This window comes from Somniosus microcephalus, chromosome 5 (assembly GCF_052327205.1).
Source record: "Somniosus microcephalus isolate GS21.2 chromosome 5, FLI_Smic_1.0, whole genome shotgun sequence".
In the NCBI taxonomy this organism is placed as follows: Eukaryota; Metazoa; Chordata; class Chondrichthyes; order Squaliformes; family Somniosidae; genus Somniosus; species Somniosus microcephalus.
Window position 1 is genome coordinate 203402106 of NC_140991.1, and position 20971 is coordinate 203423076.

General features: G+C 46.3%; 1 protein-coding gene across 9 annotated transcripts in view; it reads left to right on the plus strand.

The window, feature by feature from the left end:
• Window positions 1–20971, plus strand: part of LOC147117523 (RNA-binding motif, single-stranded-interacting protein 3) — a 2125417-nt gene that overhangs the window by 925934 nt on the left and 1178512 nt on the right. For all 9 annotated transcript variants that reach the window (XR_015078466.1, XM_085988580.1, XM_085988577.1 and 6 more), the window contains exon 4: window positions 5889–6062. Coding sequence is in view for 8 of the 9 variants with exons in the window: in XM_085988580.1 (XP_085844706.1) it covers window positions 5889–6062 (174 nt within the window). In the remaining variant the exon portion in view is untranslated. The remainder of the gene's footprint in view (window positions 1–5888; window positions 6063–20971) is intronic.

Sequence of the window (20971 nt, forward strand, 5' to 3'; positions counted from 1 at the left end):
CAGCAGCAGCACCAGGGTGGGAGGGAGGCGTACAATGTTGCACTGCAACCCACAACCCCTATAGCCAGCCAAAGCTGCAATGATTCCAAAGGCCAAAAATGTAAATTTTGAATACAGCAACTTTTTTATTTAACAAACTCTGTGTGTGTCATTTATTCAGGACAAACAATTGGAAACGAACACAACAAATCATGAATTAACAGAACTGATGGAGAAAAACGCCAAAACAGTAAACAAATGTAAACAGCCGAACCTCGACCTTTACTACAAACATTCCCACCATTTATTTAGTCCTCCGACTGTTTGCCCTTCGCGGGTGATCTCCATCCTATGAGCACTTCCCCCCTTCCCACCCTACTGCTCTTTCGTAATGGGGCCCCAGAGGCTGCAGCAAAGCTGGTGGAAGGCTGCTGAATGTCAGATGCTGAGACTACAGATGCCCTTGAAGGACGCCCTCGACCAGCTCTGGGCCTGGAGGCCCTGGCTGCAGACTGCACCAACTCTGCATGGGCGGCAGCAGTCTGGGCTGGCTGTGTTGCAGGCCGTGGCAAGTGCAATGGGGAAGTGACAGTGGTGGGAGCAGAAATGCTGTCATCCTGAGAGAGGACAGCACCTTCCTGCTCGACCGACACATTGACACTCCCACGGGACAGTACCTCAGCATCCGGAGCAATTTGCTCGAGCACAGATTACTGGCCTGCTGCGGCACAGTGAGAGCCCCGGGGCAATGTGACCGAACCAGCGACGATGGCAGCAGTCAGTGCTTGAGTTACATCAATCTGAGACTGCATGAGAGCAGTCTGAGATTGGATGGCAGCAGCCAGTGACTGAATTGCAGCACTAAGCCGTTGCGTTGCGTTGGCCTGTGCTGCAGCAGAATGCTCCACACTCCTAGCCAGTCCATCAATGCTTTCGAGCACCCTTACCATTGCACCCATGAGCTCAGTGTGCATGTTCAAGGCCTGGCTATTCATTTCCACGATGATGCGCTCCTCCTCTGCGTCAGTGCAGCAGGACTCGCTTGCCTACTCGCCCTCCAGGGAGATGGCCCTCCGGGGAGAATTCTCCTGAGCTTCCCAAGAAGCTCAACACCATCCAGGACAAAGCAGCCCACTTGATTGGCACCCCATCCACCACCTTAAACATTCACTCCCTCCACCACCGGTGCACTGTGGCTGCAGTGTGTACCATCTACAAGATGCACTGCAGCAACTCGCCAAGGCTTCTTCGGCAGCACCTCCCAAACCCGTGGCCTCTACCACCTAGAAGGATAAGGGCAGCAGGTGCATGGGAAAACCACCACCTCCACGTTCCCCTCCAAGTCACACACCACCCTAACTTGGAAATATATTGGTGTTCCTTCATCGCTGGTGGGTCAAAATCCTGGAACTCCCTCCCTAACAGCACTATGGGAGTACCTTCACCACACGCCTGCAATGGTTCAAGAAGGCAGCTCACCACCACCTTTTCAAGGGCAATTAGGGATGGGCAATAAATGCTGCCTTGCCAGCAATGCCCACATCTCATGAATGAATAAAAACAGAGTTTATTGTAAACTGGGTTTAGTTTAACATTGGACATTGTTTGTCGCTGGGATGTTCCACTGTACATAAAACTGTATTTTGCACCGGGGTGGATTTCGAACTTATGAAAGGGAGATGTGAGTGCTGAAGGCACAGAATATATTTCCTACGGGGACCTCCCTAGAAAATATTGATTTTTACAATGTCTTTAGTTCATTTTCTCACTTTTTGAAGCCTTCTTTAATTTTGCCTTTAAAGCCAAAATAATTTCTCCTGTAAATGTTATGTATATCATTTAGTCTCTGTGTTTCTACTATGTCTTTAATGCTTTTCTTTTACTTGTTTGATGTATAATAGGCTATCCATAACTCAGAATTTCCCAGTGTACAATGAGTACTTTGTTAAGCAATGGGAGGGTTAAGACTCTCTGGATGTAATTTTACTTTTGGCGATGGTGTGAAATGGGTGATATTGATCGGCCACTGGTTATACACCTCACCCGATTTTACCTTCCATTGACGTCAGTGCAAATGAAGATCGGGCTGGCAGTATAATGAGTGGTCAATCCAATATCGCCCGTCTTCCACCCAGCACCAACATTAAAATTACTGCCTCTGTATATAAGTATGTATGTAAAAGCTATAACCTTTTTCTGGGTAACTGATAAAAAAAATAATTTTGTCATCTTGTGGATACAATTGACATTTCTGGACAACCCCCAAAATGTTACATTACACTTCGCATTAATGTGGCAAAGTGCAGCAAAAACAAACATTTAAAACACAAACTGAGGAGTCTGGGCTGAACTGCTGGACACTATTTCCTGCACTTATCTCTTCCAACTTCCTCCAGCTAAACGTCAACAAAACTGAAAGCATTTTCTTTGATTCTCACAAACGCTTACACACTTCCAGCCTTGACTCCGTCAACCTCCCTGCTCGCCACTTAAGCCTAAGACAAGAGTTGTGGAATCTCAGGCCAATCATCTCAGCCCCAGGACATTGCTGCAGGAGTTCCTCAGGGCAGTGTCCTAGGCCCAACCATCTTCAGCTGCTTCATCAATGACCTTCCCTCCATCATAAGGTCAGAAGTGGGGATGTTCACTGATGATTGCAGAGTGTTCAGTTCCATTCGCAACTCCTCAGATAATGGAGCAGTCTGTGTCCGCATGCAGCAAGACCTGGACAACATTCAGGCTTGGGCTGATAAGTGGCAAGTAACATTCACGTCACACAAGTGCCAGGCAATGACTATCTCCAATAAGAGAGAGTCTAACCACCGCCCCTTGACATTCAATGGCATTACCATCGCCAAATCCCTCAACATCAACATCCTGGGGGGGGTCACCATTGACCAGAAACTTAACTGGCCCAGCCACATAAATAATGTGGCTACAAGAGCAGGATAGAGGCTGGGTATTCTGTGGCGAGTGTCTCACCTCCTGACTCCCCAAAGCCTTTCCACCATCTACAAGGCACAAATCAAGAGTGTGATGGAATACTCTCCACTTGCCTGGATGAGTGCAGCTCCAACAACACTCAAGAAGCTCAACACCATCCAGGACAACGCAGCCCGCTTGATTGGCACCCCATCCACCACCTTAACATTCACTCGCTCCACCACTGGCGCACCGTGGCTGCAGTGTGTACTATCTACAAGATGCACTGCAGCAACTCGCTAAGGCTTCTTCGGCAGCACCTCTACCACCTAGAAGGACAAGGGCAACAGACACATGGGAACACCACCACCTCCAAGTTCCCCTCCAGGTCACACATCATCCTGACTTGGAAATATATCGCTGTTCCTTCATTGTTGCTGGGTCAAAATCCTGGAACTCCCTCCCTAACAGCACTGTCGGAGTAACTTCACCACACGGACTGCAGCGGTTCAAGGCGGTGGCTCACCAACACCTCGAGGGTAATTAGGATGGCCAATAAATGCTGGCCTTACCAGTGCCGCACACATCCCAGGAACAAATGTTTTAAATCTCAGTGTACTGCTGGATGTTGAGCTCAGCTTTCTCTCCCATATCTTATTACTAACACTCCACTTTCACATCCGAAACATTGCCTACTTGCCCCACCCCCCCCCCCCCAACATCTGCCATTTTCTGCCAAAATTTTAATCCACACCTTTATTTCTCCAGTGGCATATTTGTCCACATCTTTGCTCCTCCCACCTTCCAATTCTACCCGCCGCAAACCACGAATCATTCAGGCTGCTGCAACCTGTGTCTTTACCTACACAACATGGCTACAATCTCAACCATGCCCATATTTGCCAACCTCCAGTTAACTTTATGATCCTTGTTCTTGCTTTGATATCCATCATGGTTCCACCCACCCTATCTTAGTCCTATCTTAGTGATCTCTGCTAGCTGTCTGCCCCTGCCTGCATTCTGTGTGCCTCTGACTTCTGCTTACTCAAAGTGCGCCACTGCACCATTGGCGGCTGCTCCTTCAACCTCTATGCCTCTGCCCATTGGCACTCTCTCAACATCTCCACCTTGTCACCTCCCTCCCTGCTTTCAAAAGCCACCTAAAGACCCTTCTCTTGAATTCTTTCACCACCTCTTCTCCCAAAGCCTTCTCTTCCATTTCCTCTTAATTTCAGACTCCGCTCTTCCTGTCCACCACTCTGTAAAGTGCTCCAAAACATTCCTTTGTATTTGAGGAGTACTGTAGCAATGTAATGTGCTACTGCTGCTGCTCTTCTGTCATTTTAGTTGTGCTCTTTATAAGAATCAACAACTCTTTATTGCAAGATTCAGCAGCGGAGTGAGAGACTATATAAAATAGAATTATAGAATCTTACAGCACAGAAGGAAGCCATTCGACCCATCGTGCTTGTGAAAGAGCTATCCAATTAATCCCACTGTCTTGCTTTTTCCCCATATCCCTGCAAATTTTTCCTTTACAAGTAAATATCCAATTCCCTTTTGAAAGTTACTATTGAATCTGCTTCCACCACCCTTTCAGGCAGCACATTCCAGATCATAATAACTCACTGCACAAAAAGAATTCTCTGCATTTCTGTCTTGGTCCTTTTGCCAATTATCTTAAATCTGTTTCCTCTGGTTAACGATCTTCCTGCCAGTGGAAACAGTTTCTCCCTATCTCCACTATCAAAACCCTTCACATGACAGACGGCGAGTAACATCATTGTGGACCGTATCATTTGAAAATATGAGTGGAGGATTTTGAATTTTAAAACATTGGGTTGTCTTCAGTAATAAGTAATCTACTAATTGTTCTGGATGAAAAGGGTTTGTCCTAGCTTTTAAGATTCACTTAAAAACACAGGATGTAATTTTTCCATGGCCTGATGCAGCAGGTTTACTGCTGCTTGTTGGATAAATGATTGGGATGGAGGCTGGAAATTATAGGGATAGGTGTAGACAGAGATGATCAAATACTCCAGGGCCATGGTGGTTCCTGTGCTACTGGGGCTGGAGAGGAATGTCGGCTCTGGAAGGCAATAAATCAGAGCTGCACCATAAGGATGGTTAAATATTACTGACTTTTGCTTTATTACCTCTGGAGAATGGGCAGTATTTATGTAGTGGGAATGAAATGGATGGCATAAGTCTACGATGGGATAGATTGCACTCGTCACTCGTGCAGCAGTTTTGTATTCCCATAGATGTGACCTTCTCCTGTAATGGTATAAAAAACCAGAAAACTGGGAAGTGGATTAATACTTCTGATGCCCAGTCCTATTCCTGGGGCTAGTTCATTACAGCTGATGCCTAGAGGCAGGGAACCATTGGAAAACCTGGCAGTATCTCACCTTTTCTGCTTTTGTCAGGTGAAAAATAATGCAGGACCACTTCTGGGAAAATCATAAATTTGCTGACACACTGCTGAAGAAAACTCAAGCTCATGGTAGATGTTAAAACTTGTGGAAAGCTCTGGTAACGTGACCTGGTAGTTCCAAGACAACAGTAATGGACTTCACAGCTGGAGGATTGAGAGTTCAGCTATCATTCTGGAGTTGTGTTCAGATTCATGAGGCTGAGCACAAGGAACATGTAGTTATATAAGTGACATTTTACCTGAGTACAGTACACTGAGATACCTTTCAGCACTGTATTTATCTCCTACTAGGACACAGCGTACATGGGCTTCCCATTGCTGTATTCCCACCATGAAAAAGTGTTGAGAATTATTTTAAAAATGTTTCTTTCAATGAATGATTACAAAATACAGTGCTAAGAAACATTAACTTAATAAAACTGTTCTTGAATTTAAATCGTTAACTTGTGATACTGGTTATGGAACATTTGACCACAAAGGGTAGTCAATCATATTTTACATCTGCTGCACCGAATGTTATTTACAGCTGTAATTTTATTTACCCTCGCAGCCAGGCCCTGCAGTGAGAACATACCAGAACAGTAAGGCGAGGGTCACCATGAGCCCTGGCTTTACCCCACAGTGGAGCAACAACCAGTCTGCCTGGAACAGTTACACCTACCCCAGGGCTAACGTTCACTATCAGTCTCATGCCAGTTATGGCTACTGCCCTGGGCATCCTGCCGTAAGTACACCTACTGGGCAATATCTTATTAACAGTAACTGAGTGCTTTATTACTATGATTAAAATATAGCCATTAGAAATTTAGTAACGAAATATGTTGGCCTTTGTTGGCAAAGACTAAAGTAAGGAAGGTTTGAATAATGATGGATATTACTCTTTTGAATTAGAGTATGGTACGGTGGAGCAATTTAGCAGAGGAACATTGATTCTAAGCCAGATTTAATCTTGAGAGATCTGGTTAAAAGCAATAGAGCAGCAGGTTCACCACTAGATGCTGCTACTGTTCTTTGTGAGTGCTATCGTCTGTGGCATGTTTAAGAATTCCCAGCTCCTGATTGGTCTTTTATCGAAACGTTTCTCTGTGACTTTATGTTTTCCTATGTATACTGGCAACCTTAAAATTCCTGTGTTACCTTTGAGCCCTAACAATTACAGAGTATCCTGGAGAGATCTAAAGGGTCGATTTGTATTGAAACTGTAAATGCTTATACAAAGAACATGTTTCTAATTTCATTACAAATAGTGGCAGAAAAGGCTGTGCGTTTCACCAAAAACATTGATAGCTGCACTTACTAATGTTTAAATAGTTACTGTTGCAACAATATGATTAATTAAAAAATACATTTTGTTTATTTCCTATTAAACCTGCATGGCTTGCAGAAGGACTGAAATTGTTTCCAAGCCTGTGTTTGAAATCATGCCACATCTTGCTAAGCCAATGGACCAACTTGTATAGAAGATGTGTTGCAATCTGGGCCAAATCACAATTACCTTAAAGAGATCATCGTACGTTGGGACTTTTGTGGTTGTGGAAAATTTTGGGGAAGAAGTGTACATTAAATGGGAGACACTGACAGTCACATGTCCCTCTTCAAGCTCCCCATCATTCTTCGCTTCCAGGGGATTCTAGATGAAAATGTTAGCCTTTGGGCTTTTGATCATGTTGCTTTGTTACTGTTGTTGGAAATATATATACATACACATGTTTGTCAATTTTTAAATGTTATTTGACAATCTAGTAGATCTATCATGGCATTGCTCATGGTGAGTTGAAGGTTCCACTGCTCCATGGGTGGGGGGAAGCACAAAGCCTACTGCGCATGGCTTTTGACAAAAGAGGTTTGTGGGACACATGCTCAGAGACTGTGAAGTAAATGGCTTCTGGTTGATACTTGAAAAATAATATTAGCCTTACTCACTGTGATAGATAAATAAAGAAATTGTTCCCTCATATACCACAGTTACGTAACTCTGCCTGTAACATAGAGAAAGGAAGGCTCACACCATGTAGCTGCTAAAACAACAACAACTTCCATGGCCTCACCCCTTCCTATCTCTGTAACCTCCTCCTGCCCTACAACCTTCCGAAATCTCTGAGTCTCTTGTACGTCTCCAATTTTCATCGCTTCACCGTTGGTGGCCATGCCTTCTGTTGCCTAGGCCCTAAGCTCTGGAATTCCCTCCCTAAACCTCTTCGCCTCTCTACCTCTCCTCCTTTAAGATGCTCCTTAAAACCTACCTGTGTGACCAAGCTTTTGGTCACCTGTCCTAATAGCTGTTTATGTGGCTCGGTATCAAATTTGGTTTGATAACGCACCTGTGAAGCGCCTTGGGACATTTTACTAAGTTAAAAGCGCTATATAAATGCAAATTGTTTTTGCATTTACATAGTGCCTTTAACATAGGAAAAGGCCCTAAGGCACTTCATAAAAGCGTAGTCAGACAAAAGTTGATGCCGAGTCAAGAAAGGAGATATTAGGAGGGATAACTGAAAACTTAGTCTTGGAAAGAGTGGAACCAGAAAAAGGCATTTCCACTCCGCTGGACAATGGAGAAGAGGAGTCAGAGAGGGATGGCGTGGTCGATCGTGTCAAATACTTCAGAGAGGTGTGGTATGGTGTGAGCATTGAGGGCAAAGTAGCAATGTATTTAATTGCTGATTAGGTTTATGGAGAATTCAGGAAATGCCCAGTGACTGCAGGCACCTAAACACAGGCCTGTGCATGGGAGGGAAAAATCAAACCAGAGCACTAGTTCTAAGAGAGGATGAGGAAAGTAACAGAGGAGTATATCTTTGGCACAGTGAACATGTAGCTGCTTTAAGAAATATAAATGATAAACAACTCCTTGTATATTATTTACATGCTCAGGTAAGTCCAAAAGTTTTTCATTGTTTTAAACAGAACAGTTCAACCACTGTTTTCTAGGCTTTTCCTTTGCTTGACAGGGAAGCGAGGAGGCAGGGCTTAAAGACATCAAGTGCTGGCAAATCTTGCTGTCAATGAAAAGAAAATGAATTCTATGGTTATGTCCCTCCCTTTAGTTTAGAAAGGAGGGATTTTGAATGACATGAACTATAGCCAATTAGGTGGCACTGAAGAAAAATACAAAGCTCCAAGCAAGCACTCCAAATTGAGTCTAGGCTCCCGACACAGGAGGCACTCTCTCACACAAAACATTTTCAAGAGATTTACAACCCTGAACAAGCAGCTCTGAATAAGAATTGGCACTTGGTTCTGAATTGTTCAATTTTATGGATTTAAATTTTTTATGGATTTTTAATGTTTAAATATTACTTGTACTGGTAGTTTTTCAAATAGGTGAAAAATTCAATATGGTGCTCAAAAAATTTGCAAAATTGTTTTAGCAATTTAGACATTTTCTGCTAATTTCCTGTTCAGGATTGGTAGCTTTGAAAAATGTAGAGTGCTTTGATTGCTCAGTTTTCTGCTGCTTGCTTGTTCTTCATTGGCATTTATGAGCTGAATCTAGCTGCATTTATTTGTTCAGATTTAGTTGAGCAGATATTTGAATGGCTGAAATGAGGACCAGTACTGATCACAAATTGTTGGCCCTAGGGACTTGTGACACTTTTGAGGTGTGACATCCTGAAGTGTGACTTTTCAGGTATGACGTCTTTGAATGGCATGATGCAACAGATACAAGCCAGATGCAAGACTTTTAATTCAATTCAATTCAATTCAATTCAATTTTATTTGTCATATATGCAGCAGACGTGTGTACTGCACAATGAAATGCTGATTTTTACGAGTCCTCCCAACATTGGAATAAATATGGCATAACAATGATAAAATACTAATAGAAATACAGTAATAATAAATAAAACAATAGTAATAAATAATAAATTATACGTTCATGAGTCTTATGGCCTGAGGGTAGAAGCTGTTTCGAAACCTGCTGGTACGAGACCGTATGCTTCGGTATCTCTTACCGGACGGGAGCAGGGCGAAGAGGTTGTGGCTGGGGTGGCTCGCATCTTTAATGATTCTCAGGGCCTTCCCCCGGCACCTCTCGGGGTAGATATCCTGGACAGCAGGTAGTTTAATTCCTATAGTATGTTGTGCAGCTTTCACCACAATATGTAGAGCCTTGCAGTCTGTGGCGGTGCAGTTGCCATACCAGGTAGTGATGCAGCCAGACAGGATACTCTCGATGGTGCACCGGTAGAAGTTGGTGAGAATCTGGGGGGCCATTCCAAATTTCTTCAGTCTCCTGAGGAAGAACAGGCATTGGCATGCCTTCTTCGTTACGACGTCGATGTGATGTGACCACGTTAAGTCCTCCGTAATGAATACACCCAGGAATTTGAAGCTGCTGACCCTCTCCACCTCAGCCCCTTCGATGTAGATTGGGGTGTGTACCTCCCCCTGACGCTTCCTGTAGTCCACGATCATCTCCTTTGTTTTGCTGATGTTGAGGGAGAGGTTGTTGTACTTGCACCATTCTGCTAGAGCTCTTACCTCCTCCCTGTAGCCTGTCTCATCACCATCTGTGATCAGGCCTACAACGGTAGTGTCATCAGCAAACTTGATGATGGAGTTGGAGTTGTGCGTGGCCACGCAATCATGAGTAAACAGGGATTACAGAAGGGGGCTGAGCACACAACCCTGGGGAGCTCCCGTGTTCAGGATCAGTGTTGAGGAGGTGTTAGGTAAATGTGTTTTTTTTTGTGGTGATACATACCAGCACTAGCAGGGTATTCGGTGGACAAATTGTAAGGTCATTACATTTAGTAATCAGGATAGGCTCAAGGAGTTGGGGCTATTTTCATTAGAAAAATGTAGGCTTAGAGGAGATACATTTGGGGTTTTTAAAATGAAGTGATTAGATTTCTGCTAGATGGATAGAGATAGCAGGACGAGGGACCTTGCATATAAAGTCCTTAAGCAAAGATTTAGAATAGATGTTAGGAGGTATTTCTTTTCACAGTTATCACCTCTGGGACAGATTACCAAAGCACATAGTAAGTGTGGATTCCATGCACTCCTTCAGAAGGGAACTGGACAAGTTCTTGAGGAAGAGGACTTTTCCAGTTATAGAAGGTCAGTTGCAGGTTAGTGGGATTAAACGGATTTATGGGTAACCTCAATTGGCCTCTGTTCTTTTCTCGTATTTTTCATCTTTCCCAGTACACTAGGGAGTGGCTCAGTGGTGTACTCCACGGCATCATGCCTGGATACTGTGGGCTTGATTGACTGAGTGGTCTTTTCGTGTTCTTTTCATGTCATTGCTCTATAATCATTTTGAATTGACATTAATAAGGTACCTCTGGGCTCATCCAAAACTCTGCACCAAGTTCCGTTCATGCATCACCCCTGTATTTGCTGACTTACATTGGCTCCCGGTCCAGCAACACCTTGATTTTAAAATTCTCATTCTTGTTTTCAAATCCCACCATGGCCTCGCCCTTCCCTATCTCTGTAATCTCCTCCAGCCTTACAACCCTCCGCAATCTCTACGCTCGTCCAATTCTGGCCTCTTGCGCATCCCCTATTTTAATCCCTCCACCATTGGCGGCCGTGCCTTCACTTCTTCTTCTTAGGCAGTCCCTCGGAACCGAGGATGACTTGCTTCCACATTAAAAATGAGTTCTCAGGTGAATGATGAGTCCAATGCGGGACCTACAGTCTCTGTCACAGGTGGGGCAGACGGTGGTTGAAGGGGCGGGTGGGTGGGGTGCTTGGGTTGACGTGCGCTGCCTGCGCTTGGCTTCCGCTTGCTCCCGGCGAAGAGTCTCGAGGTGTTCGGCGCCTTCCCGGATGCTTCTCCTCCACTTTGTGCGGTCTTGGGCCAGGGATTCCCAGGTGTCGGTGGGGATGTTACACTTTTTCAAGGAGGCTTTGAGGGTTTCCTTGAAGCGTTTCCTCTGCCCACCTGGGGCTCTCTTGCTGTGCCGGAGCTCCGAGCAGAGCGCTTGTTTTGGGAGTCTCATATCGGGCATGCGGACAATGTGACCCGTCCATCGGAGCTGATTGAGCGTGGTCAGAGCTTCGATGCTGGGGATGTTGGCCTGAGCAAGAACACTGACGTTGGTGCACCTATCCTGCCAATGGATTTGCAGGATCTTGCGGAGGCAGCGTTGGTGGTACCTCTCCAGTGCTTTGAGGTGCCTGCTGTACATGGTCCATGTCTCTGAGGCATACAGCAGGGCAGGTATCACTGCTGCCCTGTAGACCATGAGCTTAGTGCCGGGTTTGAGGTCCTGGTCTTCAAACACTCTCTTCCTCAGGCGACCGAAGGCTGCACTGGCACACTGAAGGCGGTGTTGGACTTCGTCGTCGACATCTGCCCTTGTTGACAGTAGGCTCCCGAGGTATGGAAAGTGGTCCACGTTGTTCAAGGCCTTGTCGTGGATTTTGATAATCGGGGGGCAGCACTGTGTGGTGGGGGCAGTTTGGTAAAGGACCTTTGTCTCTGGAATTGTCTCCCTAAACCTCTCTATTTCTCTGTCCTCCTTTAAGCATCCTCCTTTGTTTGGTAATGCTCGTGTGAAATGCCGTGGGACATTTTACTACGTTAAAGGTGCTATATAAATGCAAGTTGCTGTTGAACTATCATATCCACAGACTGTCACAAAAAATGTTTCCCTAAACTTGGGCGCTAATCTTGAATACCTTCAATCTCTAAATAACACTGAAATGGTAGTATTGTTGTTTAATATATACAGGAGTACTGTATTTGTCTGAAACAGTATCTGCTTATTCTGTAACTCCATTCTGGTGTCATAATGTTCTAAATTTCCCCCCCCCCACACCCTTTCCATTATGTGAGGTTGAATCTTACAGAAACATTCTCAGGCCATTCTAGCGATGGGAAAGAAACTACAGTGTTAAAAATTGAACTGGAAAACACCTAAATGGTTCTTAAAAAACCCACAAAACCAAATCTATGAGAAGATGTTAGCATATCCAAGGCCATAACACACACTCAGCCACGTGTGCTCTGTATGTTGAAGCATGGAACTGTAAAGATCCCTGATGGAGTGAATGGGGAATTTTCTATCAGTTAACACATTTACACAAAATGATCTACAGTAAGGCATTACTTTAAACACTTAAACACTTATGGAGGATAAATCACTCAGAAGTGAATGGAAGTGCTTTAATACTGTACAAGAATGACCTTCAGCAGAATTTGATCTCATCAGAATTGATCAAATGTGTCTTGTGCTGTGTTCGTTTGTTAAGCGTGGTCTGATATATCATCCTTTGGTGCGTTCTATCATTTCTTCACCCCTGAAGCTGTGGCGCAGGCACTTGTCTTAGGGCCTACATCGATGGTGAGTCTCCTGTAACCAGGATGTCAATGTCAAGGATATGTTGAGAGTGACAGTCGTGGATCTTCAAAAGTGATACAGACAGCAAATGTACTTAAACATCCTGAGTTGGGTTTATTTTTAAGAACCTCTTACATCAAAGTAGGTCCCATTTGGTAATCCAAAATAATTGATTGTTGCTTTCAGTGACTGTCCCTCATGATATAAAACAATAGGGATACTTTAAATACAATTGCAACAAGTATAAAATAATACAAAAACTGATTTGCCATTGGTAACGTTGGTACGACTTACTCTCAGTGCTGGGCGGCCTGTTACCCATGGCTAGTCAGATATAATGATACTGACTCAGCATAAACATACAGTTGGATAGAATGGATGTGCAGACTCTCTATGGTTACAACAGCACATCAGTAGAAAAGAAACACAGGGTAAACATCCTGAAATTGTCATCTAGTCTCAAACCTGGGGATTCTCCTGTGCCGAGTGACCAATTACTGTGCTTTTAGACTAATCTGTTAAAACATGTAATCAACAGAAAATTCAATAATTAACTAATTGTCTTATCAAGCAAGCTTTTATGGGTGTAGCATAGTGCTGCACTATGCACACACATTATTGTAGTGAAAAAGATTGCTGACAAAATAATTGCTGAAGCACTTGTTGAGCTCATTATGTAATTAAAAGGGCATAGTTGGACTTTCATGAATTTTTTTCAATAGGCCTAGGAACATACAAACAGCTTCAGGGCAGTCAGCCCCTCCAGCATGTTCCACCATTGTATTAGATCATGGCTGATCTGTACCTCAACTCAATTTACCTGCATTTTCTCCATCTCCCTTAATACTCGAATAAAAATCAATCGATCTCAGTCTTGAAAATTTCAATTGACTCAGCATCCACAGCCTTTTGAGGGAGAAAGTTCCAGATTTCCGCTATGTTTGTGTGAAGAAATGTTTCCTGATTTAAGAATATAAGAACATAAGAAATAGGAGTAGGAGTCAGCCATTTGGCCCTTTGAGCCTGCTCTGCCATTCAATGCTATTAGGGCTGATTTCTATCTCAACTCCACCTTCTTGCACTATCCTCATATTCCTTGATTTCCTTAGTATCCAAAAATCTATCGATCTCTGTCTTGAATATACTGAACGACTGAGCATCCACAGCTCTCTGGGGTAGAGAATTCCAAAGATTCACAACCCTTTGAGTGAAGACATTTCTTGTCATCTCAGTCCTAAATGGCCGACCCCTTATTCTGAGATTGTGTTCCGGGTTCTAGACTCCCCAGCCAGAGGAAACATCCTCCCTGCATCTACCCTGTCAAGCCTTGTGATGTGCCATCAATAACTTAAAGACAAGAAGTTAAAGGATTCAACTGAAGGCTTTTAATCGCTAAGAACATTGCACGTCATTCCACATCGGATTCGTCTGGCAGAATAACTCATACAGCTCTTGAGACCTTTATATGACAAAAGACAGGGGCGGAGCCAATACACACAATAGGGGAAAAGGGGGGGCGGTACACACAATACAATGCAGGTAAAATACAGGGGCTGATGAAGGCATATATTTCATCACATTCACCCCTTCTACAGATTTAGTCTGTCCGGGGGTGTGATAGTCCTTCCTGAACGTCGCAACAGTACCTCGGGTTCCGACCGGGAGTCCGTGGTGCCCTCCTGGGCATACCCATGTGCTGGGGGTGTTGCAGGTACTTCTGGGGGTGGTGAGGATACCTCTGGGGATGGTGGAGGTTCTTCTGGGGGTGGTGAGGATGGGTCGTCGTCGCTTCCTGCCGAGGCGAGGTCCTTTATGGACACGGTGTCCTCACGCCCGTCGGCGTGCTTGACGTACGCGTACTGTGGGTTTGCGTGGAGTAGGTGTACTGCCTCCACGAGGGGATCCGTTTTGTGGCCCCTCACATGCTTCCGTAATAGGACTGTCCCTGGGGTGGAGAGCCACGAAGGTAGGGACACTCCCGAGGTTGATTTGCGGGGAAAAACAAACATCTTCTCGTGAGGAGTGGCATTAGTAGCAGTACACAGTAGTGACCTTATCGAGTGGAGTACGTCTGGGAGGACCTCTTGCCAGCGGGAGGTAGGGAGGCCTTTAGACCTTAGTGCTAAGGTGCCCGCCTTCCACACCGTCGCATTCTCCCTCTCCACTTGCCCATTACCCCGGGGGTTATAACTAGTGGTCCGACTCGTGGCTATCCCCTTCGACAGCAGGTATTGGTGCAGTTCGTCGCTCATGAACGACGCCCCCCTGTCAGTGTGGATGTAGTTCGGCATGCCGAACGTGCAAAACAGGCTGCCGAGGCACTTGATGACCGTGGCACTGGTCATGTCTGGGCAGGGGTAGGCGAATGGGAAGCGGGGGTACTCGTCCACAATGTTGAGAAAGTACACATTGCGGTCGGTGGAGGGGAGTGGTCCCTTGAAATCTAAGCTCAGGCGCTCGAATGGCCGTGTAGCTTTGATCAGGTGGGCTTGGTCGGGCCTGTAAAAACGGGGCTTGCATTCCGCACAGGTGCGGCAGTCCCTGGTCATAGACCGGACCTCCTCGATGGAATAGGGCAGGTTACGGGATTTTATAAAGTGAAATAGCCGGGTGACCCCCGGGTGACAGAGGCCATTGTGGAGGCCCTGTAGCCTGTCCCCCTGGATGCTGGCACACATCCCTCGTGATAGGGCGTCGGGGGATTCGTTGAGGGCCCCCGGCCTATATATTATGTCGTACTCAAACGTGGAGAGTTCGATCCGCTACCTGAGAATTTTGTCGTTCTTGATCTTCCCCCTCTGTTTGTTGTTAAACATGAAGGCTACCGACCGCTGGTCGGTAAGCAGGGTGAAGCATTTGCCGGCTAGGTAGTGCCTCCAGTGCCGCACTGCCTCCACTATGGCCTGGGCCTCCTTCTCTACCGAGGAGTGCCTGATCTCGGGCCCTTGGAGGGTTCTTGAGAAAAAGGCTACGGGCCGCCCATCCTGGTTGAGGGTGGCTGCTAAAGCGAAGTCGGACGCATCGCTTTCGACCTGGAAAGGGATGTTTTCGTCCACTGCCCGCAGCGCGGCCTTCTCAATGTCGTGTTTAATGCTGTTGAAGGCGGCGTGGGCCTCGGCCGTGAGCGGGAAGGACGTTGATTTCAGGAGGGGACGGGCCTTGTCGGAATAATTGGGGACCCATTGGGCGTAATAGGAGAAAAACCCCAGGCACCTTTTCAGGGCCTTGGGAGTGTTTGGTAGGGGTAGCTCCCGTAGGGGGCGCAATCAGTCGGGGTCCGGACCGATTTCCCCGTTTTCCACCACGCAGCCCAGGATACAGAGGCACGTGGTGCTAAAGACACACTTATCCTCGTTGTAGGTGAGATTGAGTCTGAGGGCGGTTTTCAGAAATCTCGCGAGGTTCGAGTCGTGGTCTTGCTGGTCGTGGCCGCAGATGGTGACGTTGTCTAGGTATGGATAGGTGGCTGTTAACTGGTTCTCATCGACCATGCGGTCCATCTCCCGCTGGAAGACCGAGACCCCATTCGTTACCCCAAAGGGGACTCTGAGGAAGTGGTAGAGGCGTCCGTTCGCCTCGAAGGCGGTGTATGGACGGTCCTCCGGCCTAATGGGGAGCTGGTGGTATGCCGATTTTAGGTCGATGGTGGAAAACACCCGGTATTGCGCAATTTGGTTAACCATATCCGCTATGCGGGGCAGAGGGTAGGCGTCTAGCTGGGTGTATAGATTAACCGTCTGGCTATAATTTATCACCATCCGCTTCTTTTCGCTACCCTTAACCACTACTACCTGGGCGCGCCACGGGCTGGTACTGCATTCGATGATACCCTCCCGCTTGAGTCTTTCTACCTACTTCAGACGCAATGAATCGTCTGTCCTCCCAGCTGTACCGCCTACTCTTGGTCGCTATGGGTCGACAGTTGGGTGCGAGGTTGGCGAACAGAGAGGGCGGCTTGACCTTCAGGGTAGCCAGACCGCACACTGTGAGGGGCGGCTGGGACCCACCGTAGGTAAGCGTGATACTTTGGTGGTGGCACTGGAAGTCCAGACCCAAGATCACGCTCACACAGAGATCTGGCATCATCAACAGTTTAAAATCTCTGTAATCAGTGCCTTTTACCGACAACATAACCGCGCAGAAACCTGTAATTTTTGAGGTATGAGCCTTATCACTCTTGGCGATTTTGCCCTGTGTAGGGACTATCGTTAGTGAAAATCATTTTACCAGGCTAGGATGAATAAAGCTTTCGGTGCTCCCGCAGTCAATCAAGCACTTAACCTTGTTCCCGTTTACCTCTATGTCCATCATCGATCTAGACAACGGATGCGGCCTGGATTGATCCACTGTGATTGAGGCCACCAGTGGGTCCTGGGGGTCCATGTAGTCGGGACAAGATGGTGGACTCCATGAGGGTGGACAAGATGGCGTCCAAGATGGCCACCCCCACGGCGCGCACGCGGCGGTGGCGGAGTTGGAGGCGGGGTTCCCTCTGCAGACTTTACTGAAATGTCCTTTCTTCCCGCATTTAAAACAGGTGGTGCCCTTCGCTGGGCACAGATGCCTGGAGTGTTTGTCCTGGCCGCAGAAGTAGCATTTCGGGCCCCGATGCATCGCGGCAGTAGTGGGGCTCCTGGGTGGAGGCTGGGGCTCCGACGGTGCTGGGCTGGCCTGAGACCTGGGAGGTGAAGATGGCTTCCAAGATGGCGGCCCCCACGGCGCGCACGAGGCGGAGTGGGCCGCGTGGCCTGAGGAACAGGATTCAGAGTTCCTCTGGGCCATATCCAGCGATCGCGCTATGCCCATAGCCTGTTTTAAGTCCAGTCCCTCCTTTTCAAACAGTTTCTGCCGAATGTAATTTGAACTGAGGCCTGCAATAAAGGAGTCTCAGATCAGCTCCTCCGTGTACACGGTGGCAGACATGGCCTTACAGTTACAGTCTCTGCCCAGTACTTTTAGGCTTAGCATGAAGTCCTCTAGTGACTCACCATGCCGCTGCGTGCGAGTAGTCAGAAGATGCCTGGTGTACACCTCGTTTATTGGCCGCACGTAGTGGGCCTTCAGAATGGTGCAGGCATCCTCGTAGCTGGTGGCATCTCGGATGAGAGGGGAGACTCGATGACTCACCCGGTTTCGCAGGATTCCCAGTTTCACGTCTCCGGTGGCGGTCGCGGCTGCTATGGCGGTGGCTGAGGTTTCGATGAAAAATTCGAAGCATTGGAACCAGTGCCTGAACTGTGTGGCTGCGTCTGAGGCATGGGGGTCCAGATCCAAGCGCTCTGGTTTCAGGAGTCGATCCATCTTGGTGTTTTAGCGATTAAAATTGATGTGCCATCAATAACTCAAAGACAAGAAGTTAAAGGATTCAACTGAAGGCTTTTAATCGCTAAGAACATTGCACGCCATTCCACATCGGATTCGTCTGGCAGAATAACTCATACAGCTCTTGAGACCTTTATATGACAAAAGACAGGGGCGGAGCCAATACACACAATAGGGGAAAAGGGGAGGCGGTACACACAATACAATGCAGGTAAAATACAGGGGCTGATGAAGGCATATATTTCATCACACCCTGTAAGAATTTTAAATGTTTCAATGAGATCACCTCTCATTCTTCTAAACTCTAGAGAATATAGGCCTAGTCTACTCAATCTCTCCTCATAGGACAATCCCTTTATCCCAGGAACCAGTCATTAAACCTATGTTGCACTCCCTCTAAGGCATTCCCTTAAGTAAGGAGACCAAAACTGTACACAGAACTCCAGGTGTGGTCTCACCAAGGCCCAATATAATTGTAGTAAGACTTTGTGGGCTAGAAATTTGACTTGTAGCACCCGATTTGTCGGCGCTATGGGTGCCGTTTTGTGTTGAAAATGGTGTTCGCGCTGCGCGAGCACACTTCTGGTGTGTGCCGCGCCGGACGCCATTTTGGTGAGGGCGATAGGGCGGGCATTAGGAGCGTGCACCGGAAGTATGTTGAGTAGGAAGAACGTGACATCAATCAGCGTGCAACCCTGATTTGACGCCAGCCAGTCTGTCTGTGTCTCTTTGTAACTTCCTGCTCCCATCTACACAATGTTACTGTGCCTCCTGATTTAGTGTAATCTGCAAACTTGGATATACAACTCTATTCCTTCAGCCAAGTCCTTAATATATGTGGTGAAAAGCTGAGGCCCCAGTAAGATCCCTGAGGAACATCACTTATCACATCCCACCAATCAGAGAATGTTCCCTTCCCTTTATCGCTATTCATTTTCTCCTACCTCGCAGCCAATTACCAATCCATGTCACAAGATTACCTCCAATTCTTCTTACGTTTTTGTTAATAATCTCTTGTGAGGAACCTTATCAAATGCCTTCTGAAAGTCCAGATAGACAACACCCATAGACACTCCCCTATCTACCATACTAGTGACCCCCTCACAAAATTCAACTAGGTTAGTCAGCCAAGACCTTCCTTCACAAATCCATGCTGATTCTCTTTGGTCAGCTCATACTTATCCAAGTACTGAGTTACTCTGTCCCTGATATATTCCAGTAACCAAGGCAGGCATGGTTCCTGGAACAACCTATTCAGAACACCATTTTCCAGCTAGCATACTGACTGCAAAGAAAGAATGTACTGCATCATTTGTAATGCAGGTGCAGTGCGATCTTTTCCTCTGTTGACTTTGCTGAGACCATGGTGGGACAGATTGCATGTGGCCTGTGGGAGAGTGAGATTGATTCATCCCCAGATAACCCTAATTCTTCATTACCTCCTCCAGACTTGACCTCAAACTATTGGGCCAAAGCTTTTCTTGGCTGTGTTAGAATCTTGTTCCTGTGGCCCTCTACAGGTGGTTAGCTTGGCAATTGAATGACATCTCCTGCTAAGACCTCCTGATTGCCAAGATAGCATTGACCTGCCTTGTTATTTCCTCATAGATCTGTTTCCTAGATTTTGGAAGTGGGTGCAGTGGGAGGGAGAGAGAAACAATAGTCTCTCATACAGAAGATGCTCTCCTCAACAGTACTTAATTCATGATGAGAGCTACCTTCATTTTTGTTTTCTACCCCATAAATTTACAATATTCTGATCAGTGCCATAATTGCCGTAGTCTGATCTTTTACAGTAGTTAAGAGGCTCATTTGCTACTTGATTAAGGTGCTACGATTCGCACCTCATTTTCCTTTCCGTGGAGACGGGCTGCATAGCTATCCTGCTGTGTTGGAGTCTGATTACCCAATTCACAATCAACACTCCTTTCCTTTCCCTCCAAAATGTTGCTCACCTCTGTCTCTACTGCTTCCGCCAATGCAGCTGAAAGCCTAATTCAATCCTTTAACATCTTGAAATTTGACTGTCCCTCCCAGCACCCCAAACTTGCACCCTCTACAAAATGTAAATATTAGTCCAGAATGTCAGTACTAATGTTCCCTACTGCACAACGGACCACATTCCATCATCCCCATCCTCATAAAGCTCCACCTGATTCCTGTGCTCCAGCAAATTGATTTTGAGATCCTTGTCTTCACCTTAAAATTTCCTATGGCCTTGCTGGACTATATTTCCGAGATCTCCTGCAGCTGTGGCTTCCTGCACACAATCTCCACATCTTCAGCACTGGCCCAGTGCTTGTTACCCACTTCCTCTGCTGAAGTATCACTGGCTACCTCTCCCGCCATTATGGTCCTGCACTCTGGAACTCCCTACCTCGATGTTCTTTCTTCACTCCCTATTTTCAAAGGTCTCCTAAAATCTCTGCTCTTGTGCTTTTGTTCCCCCTCCTGCCCCCCGCCCACCCCGGCCAATTCCCTCTTTCCCTCTGCCTCCTGCCTATAATTAATTCTTTTTGGCTGCTATCCTGTAAGGTGCTCTGAGACTATTCTCTGATTGTGAGGCGATTTATTAAAATGTAAACTGGTATCTTCCCTTCACTGTTTCCCTTTTGCTTCTCTTTGTTTCTTATTTTACACTCTAATTACCTGTTTTCGTTCTCTTTTTATCCTTTTTTTCTCTCTCTCTCTTCACCTATTTTCTTCTTCTCTCCACCCTCCTGCGACGAAGTGGCTGCAGATGGCCTGGACTCTGCTGGTGTCTGCTTCGGCTGCTGTCTTCTGCATGCAGGAGGAACTATTTTAAAATCAGCACTAATATGTCTGAGATCATCCGCGAGAGACTCGGGAAGATTTCCTTTGTTAGCTGTGTGTAGCAAAATTGTGAACATGTCCTTTATAAATATGTTTACGATTCCGCCACGCATAAAGCACGGAGAAAACTTTCTATGTCAATCGTCTCTTTAAGAACGGTAGGAAGCACTGTGGTTTGTTACATTTTCTCGCCATG